The sequence below is a fragment of the Gigantopelta aegis genome, chromosome 12, assembly GCF_016097555.1.
Source record: "Gigantopelta aegis isolate Gae_Host chromosome 12, Gae_host_genome, whole genome shotgun sequence".
Lineage (NCBI taxonomy): Eukaryota > Metazoa > Mollusca > Gastropoda > Neomphalida > Peltospiridae > Gigantopelta > Gigantopelta aegis.
In genome coordinates this window covers 28245676-28255037 of record NC_054710.1, presented here as the reverse complement: position 1 = coordinate 28255037, position 9362 = coordinate 28245676, and the positions used below count along the sequence as shown (strand labels likewise).

At 38.3% G+C, this 9362-nt stretch overlaps 1 protein-coding gene across 1 annotated transcript; it reads right to left on the bottom strand.

Annotated features, from left to right (window-relative positions):
* Nucleotides 1–879: 879 nt before the first annotated feature.
* On the bottom strand, nucleotides 880–7985 carry LOC121385949. Its single transcript, XM_041516742.1, has 4 exons — nucleotides 7908–7985; nucleotides 6633–6737; nucleotides 5539–5629; nucleotides 880–929 (listed from the first exon to the last, which is right to left on the bottom strand). The coding sequence occupies exons 1-4, from the start codon at nucleotides 7983–7985 to the stop codon at nucleotides 880–882; spliced, it is 324 nt and encodes a 107-aa protein (XP_041372676.1).
* Between the last annotated feature and the right edge of the window lie 1377 nt (nucleotides 7986–9362).

Here is a 9362-nt window from a genome sequence, read left to right as displayed (position 1 = left end):
TTTCCCACATGGACCGGAAGTGATCAAGGGATATAACTCTAAACTCAAACGATACAAAAACATTTTGGGTCTCACAATACACCAAACAATACCGATGTATTTATTACAATATTTTTGCCATTAGTTTATTTGCAGTGAGGTGTATATATTACTGGACCAGGGTACGAAACGACTACATTAGGTACGAAATGACTAGAAACCTATTATATTGCTGGGTCATTTCGTCCCCTAGTCATTTCGTACCAGTATATAGCAAGCGACTAGATTGCTTGCATATATTATATATGTATGGGAAAACATATCTATCAAGGGAAGCAGTGTATCTACTTTAACAAATCTTCAATAACCCAATTAACCAAAGTACGCTTTTTACATTTACGTTTTAATAAGTATGATAATAATAATAATAATATAAACTAAATACCACCATTTTGAGTACTATCATTTTGAAACTGGTGACCATCTTGGATTTCTGAGTAAGGCCTAATATGAGATTCTCTTAACAAGTCGACGACTACTCCATGATTCAATAGTAACAAAGGGCCTTTGTTGTAAGCGACTGGGGCGTGAACGCGCCGTAATTTAGTGGCTGTTCGGGCCGCTTACCGCACATTTAATCAAGGGCAGACAAGTATGTTTCTAATAGAGGCTATAGATAAGGTCGAGTACCCTTACACAACAATTAATTTTAATTTGGGCATGTATACCGTATATTTGTTATACATGTAGGATGTATTTGTGTATGATGAAACGCATGGTATACAAATTATTGGTTAATCAACATACATAAGAAATTTGTTTCTTTGATGCAAGTCACAATTCTTTATTCTGTGTTATTTTAAAAGTATAATTGCATACATCTTAATATATTTCTTGTTCCTATAGAACACGAGACACATATGCATTCCACGCTGGTTTTACTGCAAACTCTGAAAATATAAAATAATTATAGGTCAAAATACAATAGCAGAAATGATTTCGTAATTCATGGGGTAAACAAACACAAACACACATGTATGTGATACCTATAAGACATCCATGTACCATATTACGCTGAAACTAATTACATGCATTGAACATCTAACGATCCAATCAATAATTTGTTTCAGTTACAATGGCAAATATAATTTTCAAATACCGATGTGTATATATATACACACATGTATTTGAAACAATTGTACGATCTAATCAATAATTTGTTTGAGTTATCATCGTAAATATAACTTTCACACACACACACACACACACACACACACACACACACACACACACACACACACACACACACACACACACACACACACACACACACACAAACACAATCACACACACACAAATCCTAAACACCCAAGACAAAAAACAAACACAATCAGTGACAACAGAATATTTTAGGTGCTCTTCATAAACGCCGTATCCCCTCTCTCTGAATAATATTTTACATCCTGTACACAAAGATACGTCAAATAGAACAAAGTAACAGTATTTATAATTTTTGCAACACACACATATATCATTTGCCTCTCATAATATTTATGTTAACATGAAAAAGAAGTTTATTTGTCTCCCCTCTCTCCCCACTTCTCGTACGATTATGCAGGGGGAGATTCATTTTTAATCGGATGCAGTATCAGACTCGTATGACGTGCGCTCACTACTACCTTAGCAATTAGGGGAATAGCCATGTTCATGAGTCTTAAGGTCAATTCATACTTTGATTGCCGTCCTCATGCGCAACTGAAATTAATGTTTTTTATTAGGTAAACCAAAACTCGTTGAACGAACGCGCACTAAAATTTAATATGAACTATGTTAAAATCATACTGAATTGACTGAAAAATGAGGATTAGGTTTGAAAAGAAGCAGGACTGGGCAAGTAAACTACTCGCCGACAAGAGTCGGCGGTGAAGTATACATCCAGCTTAAAGTTAACGGTGGGTTTTAAGAATGTAACTACTATGTATACTACTCAAAAGAATTTAAGGGTCAGACGATATTTTCGACATTATTTTCTGAATGTCAATTATATTAGCTAGACCATAATGTCACGCATGGTATTGTTCCATTTTGACGAAAGTGGGTCTAAGCAACCCATAAATGAATTAAAATCCACTGTCATTGACACTGTCGACTAGTTCTAATAGCGAAAACATGCTTACATTTGCACGTAAATTAGGGCGAAAGCGAAAGGTCTGCTAAGTGCCCATAACTTGCTTTTTCACAAAGCGCTTCATTTGCACGCTTTGCATGTGTATTCCATGTTCCCAATGCTGAATTTCCGTATAATTGGAGCTTGCGTTCGTGTACGGTGCACACTCCAAATTCGACAATGGTACGACGTCAACTGACTATCGAAGATCGAGGAAGGGCTATTGCTTGGCTTCAGGATGGCAATACGCAAAGAAATGTTGCTCTGAGACTTGGTGTCAGTCAGAGTGTCGTTGGCCGACTGTGGCAACGGTACCAAGCAACGAATTCTGTTCGAAATCGTCCACGTTCGGGAAGACCCCGAAGCACTACAAATAGAGAGGACCGCTACATCACCAATATGGCTCTACGTCAACGCACAACCACTGCACGCCGATTACGTGACAATCTGCGGACTGCGACTGGAACTCGAGTGTCTGATCAAACTATACGCAATCGTCTGAGAGCCAATAATCTACGCTGCCGTCGCCAGGCTGTTCGACCACCACTCCTACCACGTCACAGAACGGCCAGACGTCACTGGTGCACACTTCATCTGCGGTGGCAACGTGTTCAGTGGGGTCGAGTGATGTTCACTGATGAGTCCAGGTTTAGTCTCCAGTTCAACGACGGTCGGGTTCGTGTCTACAGATGTCCTGGGGAGCGCTTCGCTGACGTTAACGTTAGACAACGTCACCGGTTCGGTGGTGGCAGCGTCATGGTGTGGGGCGGCATCTCTATCCACCACAGGACCCCCCTCTATGTGGTGGATGGCAATCTGAATGGAATCCGCTATCTGAATGAGATTATCCGGCCGTTGGTTCTCCCAGGCCTTCAACAGATTGGCGGCGGGGCAGTTCTGCAGGATGACAATGCCAGACCCCACCGCGCCAGGGTGGTAACGGACTTTCTCAGACAACAAGGTATCGCCAGGATGGATTGGCCAGCATATTCGCCTGACTTGGCCCAAATAGAGCACGCCTGGGACGAATTAGGCAGGAGAGTTCGGGATAACCATGCCCCTCCGGCCAACCTTCATGATCTGGGTCAACTTCTTATGGCAGAGTGGCAGGCCATTCCCCAAGAGTTCTTCAGACGTCTGACCAACAGCATGAGGCAACGATGTGTCGAGTGTATTCGCGCCAGGGGTGGATTCACACACTATTAAACGAATGTTCTAATGTGTAAAATCCATGTTTGACAACCTTCAACTTTGACAGCATGTCATGTGACTTTCTTGTATACAGTTACGTTTATTTGTGTTTTTTTGTAAATATGGAACAATAAATTAATTTTTTTGTCTAGTTTACATCATCAATCTAATACACTCTGAAACTTATTTGGTTATACATTTTTGACCCTTAAATTCTTTTGGCTTTTGGGCAGACATATATGTATGTAGGTGACATGGATACGCCCATCTTCACAAGACAAAGTAAGGGATCTTATCTTTTATATGCACCCTCCCACAGACAGGATAGTACATACCACGGCCTTTGTTACACCAGTTGTGGATCACTGGCTGAAACGAGAAATAACCCAATGGGTCCACCGACGGAGATCGATCCTAGTCCGACAGCGCATCAAGCGAACGCTTTACCACTGGGCTACGCATCCCCCCCCCCCCCCCCCCCCCCACACACACACACATAAATTTGACTTTACTCACATTGCTATCTTCCTCTTCAGTTCCAGAAATCGAGCAGTACCCGCAGTTGTGAGAACAGTTGGGACCACTACGGGCTCGTGTGTTTTCAAATATAATTTTATTATAATACAAGACTATACTCTAGTCCACATCGTAATATACCACCGTCTCAACTTCATGATATATTTTAATACAGGACTATACTCTTGTCTATATCGTAATATACCACCGTCTTAACTTCATGATTTAGTGTAATGCAGGACTATACTCTAGTCCATATCATAATATACCACCCTCTTATCTTCATGATATATTATAATACAGGACTATACTCTAGTCCATATCATAATATACAACCCTCTTAACTTCAGGATATATTATAATATAGGACTATACTCTTGTCTATATCATAATATACCACCCTCTTAACTTCATGATATATTGTAATACAAGACTATACTCTAGTCCATATCATAATATACTACCCTCTTAACTTCATGATGTATTGTAATACAGGACTATACCCTTGTCTATATTGTAATATACCACACTCTTAACTTCATGATATATTGTAATACAGGACTATACTCTTGTCCATATCGTAATATACCACCCTCTTAACTTCATGATATATTGTAATATAGGACTATACTCTAATCCATATCATAATATACCACACTCTTAACTTCATGATATATTATAATACAGGACTATACTCTTGTCTATATTATAATATACCACCCTCTTAACTTCATGATATATTATAATACATGACTATACTCTTGTCTATATCATAATATTCCACCCTCTTAACTTCATGATATATTATAATATAGGACTATACTCTAGTCCATATCGTAATATACCACCCTCTTAACATCATGATATATTATAATATAGGACTATACTCTTGTCTATATTATGATATACCACCCTCTTAACTTCATGATATATTGTAATACAGGACTATACTCTAGTCCATATCATGATATACCACCCTCTTAACTTCATGATATATTGTAATACAGGACTATACTCTTGTCTATATCATAATATACCACTCTCTTAACTTCAGGATATATTGTAATACAGGACTATACTCTTGTCTATATTCTAATATTCAATCCTCTTACCTCTATGATACTTTATAATACAGGACTAAATTCTTGTCCATATCACACATGACTATCCTGTATTCCACATCATAATATACAGACCTCTCAGTTTTATGATATATTGTAATACAGGACTATACTCTTGTCCATATCACACAGGACCATACTGTAGTCCATATTATAATATACAAACCTCTTAACTTTATGATATATTATAATACAGGACTATACTCTTGTCCATATCACACATGACTATACTGTAGTCCATATCATAATATACTAGCAGGACTCAAGTATATATTTCAGACAATTTTGTTTATAAATTAACACGCAAACACGCATTATTTATTACCAAACCAAACAAACGTTAATACAAATAAAACAATATTGGACATATTAAGAGGGAAAGCCTCTTGGAGTTACGTAAGTTTATGGGGTGTGAACTTAGCGTTACTAAAACCCCTCTCTCTCTCTCTCTCTCTCTCTCTCTCTCTCTCTCTCTCTCTCTCTCTCTCTCTCTCTCTCTCTCTCTCTCTCTCTCTCTCTCTCTCTCTCTCTTTTGTTAAAGTTAACTTAATTGTGGTTTGTTACCTTGTCTGAGCATGAAGACGTACGAGTCTGAACAGAAGTCAGCCAATATACTTCCAACCTCTCTCTCCACCCGATCCTTGTCCAGAGATCTCTTGGGGACAGTCCAGTTTTCATTAGTTTGGGTCAGAGTAAATAAACAATTTAAAGTGTTACAGTATTAATTATTTCAATTAATACACACTGACATATGCATTTGAGGCCATTCAACTTTGTTTTTTCTCGTTCCAACCAGTGCACCACAACTGGTTCAAGGCCGTGATATGTGCTTTCCTGTCTGTGGGAAAATGTATATAAAATATCTCTTTCTGCTAATGGAAAAATGTAGCGGGTTTAAGTTGGTTTCCTCTGATGACTACGAGTCAGAACTGCCAAATGTTTGACATCCAATAGCCGATGATTAATTAATCAATGTGCTCTAGTGGTGTCATTAAACAAAACAAACTTTGAGGCCAATTAAAAAACCCAAACAATTTCTTCTTTTTTATTTAAAACTATCAAAACATTTTGTTTTCTCCCGATTGGGAACACGAGATATAAATATGCGAAAATATCATTGTATGTTTAGTTTTGGTTCAGTGCATACGCCGTTGGTTTATATCGACATTATAACTACTGTGCATGTGATTTTACAGAGTATATCAAACAAGCAAACGTTTTTTTGTGTAACGGCACAACTAGAGCACATTTATGTATTAATAAATTTCCCCGTGTTGGATCTTTAAACACAACTTTTGAATTATGGTTCCGAATAACATTTTATTGTTGTTGGTGGTGGTTGTAGTGTGTGTGTGTGTGCGCGCACGTGTGTGTGCGTGTGTGTGCGTGCGTGTGTGTTGTGTTTTGGTGTGTCTGTGCGCGTGTCTGTGTTGTGTTTGTTGTGTCTGTGCGCGTGTCTGTGTTGTGTTTGTTGTGTCTGTGCGCGCGCGTGTTGTGTTTGTTGTGTCTGAGCGCGCGTGTTGTGTTTGGTGTGTGTGTGTGTGTGTATATGTGTGTTTGTGTGTGTTTGTGTGGTGTGTGTGCGTGTGTGTGTGTGTTGTGTGTGTGTGTGTGCGTGTGTGTGTGTGAGTGAGTGTGTGTGTTTGGTTATCTGGTACATACTCCACTGTCCATGATTTTTTTCGTTTCTTCATATGTCCTCTTTCACCAAGAGGCTTCACCCAGCACGATCGCTTTACTGGGTCCTTCATGGCAACGTAACCCTGAAATATATCAAACGTTTATGATTTGTGATTGACACAATGCACTTCTGTGACACAAACGTCTGAAAATATATAGTGATTTCCTGGAAATTATATTATATTCTTGTGTGTATTTAAAAAGACAGAATAAACAAATAAACAGAAAACACTCACACGTGCGCGCGCACACACACACACACACGCACACACCACCACCACACACACACACACGCACCCACCCACACGCCACCACTACTACCAACACCACTACTACCACCACCACCACCACCAACAACAACAACCCACCGAATAAGAAAAAAGAAAAATGAAATTCAATGACAACAGAATATTGTAGGTGCTCTTTATAAACGTGGACCCCCCCCCCCCCCCACCCCGAACAATCCTGTACTCTAAGGTACACCAAACAGAACAAAGTATGAGTATTTATAACGTTTGCAATACACACATATATTATATCATTTATCTCTCATAATATTTATTTTAACACAACAAACAGTTAAACAGGAAAACAGTTTGCATATGGAAATAGCGGAGATAGGTTCTGTAAAATATAGTAGGGTGCTGGAAAATTAAGAGAGACGCAGAAAAATGAACGACTGCGGCAGAAAGTGAAAGGAGGACGGCAAAACGCAATAGCGTGCCGGGCCGAACCGCTTAAATGGAGCAGCGAGATCACTAAGTTTATTTGTCATTAAACTACTCACTTTGTTCAGCAATAATCCATATACATAAAATAACATCTTTCGAAAAACGTATGTAATTGTTTGTATGTGTTAACTGGGTATGTCAAAAGAAAATATTATTCTGGGATTTACAGCGAGTAATAATGATCCAATTAATGTTATTATAACAATTAAATCAATAATATAAGTCATTTAAAGTCATATATACCCAGTTTAGAATGGACGCAAAGAAAGTTGACAGAATACTACATTAGAAAGGGTTTTTTCCTTTACCAGATGGGATTGTGATATTAAAACAAAGAAACAAAAAACGAAACAAAAACCAAACATTTGGTCTGTTTGTCATGATCTATTATTATTATTATTATTATTATTATTGTTGTTGCTATTGTTATTGCTATTATTATTATTGTTATATTCTTCTTGCAAGGAATACGAACAATTTGACATAATCTCTATGGTTGATTACGCACATGTTGAAACTGACCCGATCGAAATCGTGTTGGTTGATGGTTCTAGTAGAACATCGTTTGTGATCCTTCACTTCATCCGGAATAATCACCATGCTGCGTCTATTCAGTCCTATAACCACGCGAGACCTGTATCCGTTGTTGTTTGTCGTCACGAATCCCCACTTGATAAATATATATATATATAAAACATATTTGTTTTGTTTAACAAATCCACTGAACCGTATTGGTTGTTTAATAATCGGCTATTGGATGTCAAACTTTTGGTAATTCTGACACGTAGTTTTGAGGGGACGACCGTAACATAACCTCCATTAATTACTCAATGCAGTTCAATACAATTTCTATGTCAGAATATATTCTGTGAAAAAAAATACAACGCTGTCGAGACAGTCATGTGACTACCAATTTTAGGAAGTGCACTCGACTGACAAATACCGTGTAAAAAATCAACATAGGTCGACAAGCCCCCGTGCCTGACCACCGCCTCGTGTTGTCGTTATACAAGTTGCACCATACCACTTGCACAATTGTTATCAGTTAGTACTGCATGTAACAAGCTACCAATGGGTTATTTAAATACTACAGAGGTCAAGCTACGTGTAATCACCAAAGAAGGATTTCAAAAAGCATATCAGAATTTTGTAGGGTTTTTAATTTTTTTATGAGGAACTATTTCCTAAACCGGGCTATATTAAGCTGTCACATCAAGTAGTACCACGGCAAATGGTGGTGTGTTTCCTACAGGATGTTTTACGTGAACCTTCCTCAGACAAGACAGCACATATTAGACACGAATTCGTGACGGAAAGAAGGAAGGAAATGGTTTATATAACGACGCACTCAACACATTTTATTTACGGTTATATGGCGTCAGACATATGGTTAAGGACCACACAGATATTGAGGGAGGAAACCCGCTGTCGCCACATCATGGGCTATTCTTTTCGATTAGCAGCAAGGGATCGTTTATATGCACCACCCAAAGACAAAGACAGGATAGTACATACCACGGCCTTTGTTACACCAGTTGTGGAGTACTGTACAAAGAACAAAATAATCGCGCACAAGTTTGACAACTTAAGAGGCCCTCTTCTATATACATACAGTTAGCCCGAGTACTCTGACTGTAAGAGAGCTAGACGGACATTTGGACATAAACACGCTCTCATTACAGCGTGTTTTTTGTCCAAATGTCCGTCTAACTCTCTTACAGTCAGAGTACTCGGGCTAACATACAGTATACTTGGCGATCTATATTACATAGCTGTAAATATAAACTACCTGTAAACAGTCAAGGATAACCAGTGGAAGGAAATATATTATATACTAAAGAATATGAAAGAAAGAAGAAGAAGAAGAGAAGAAGAAGAAGTAAAGAAATAGTGATGCAAAAGATTACACAAATAGTACCTCACGTGCAGTCAAACTCGTTATCACACTTAGAGATAATCCACATGGTAATTTAAATT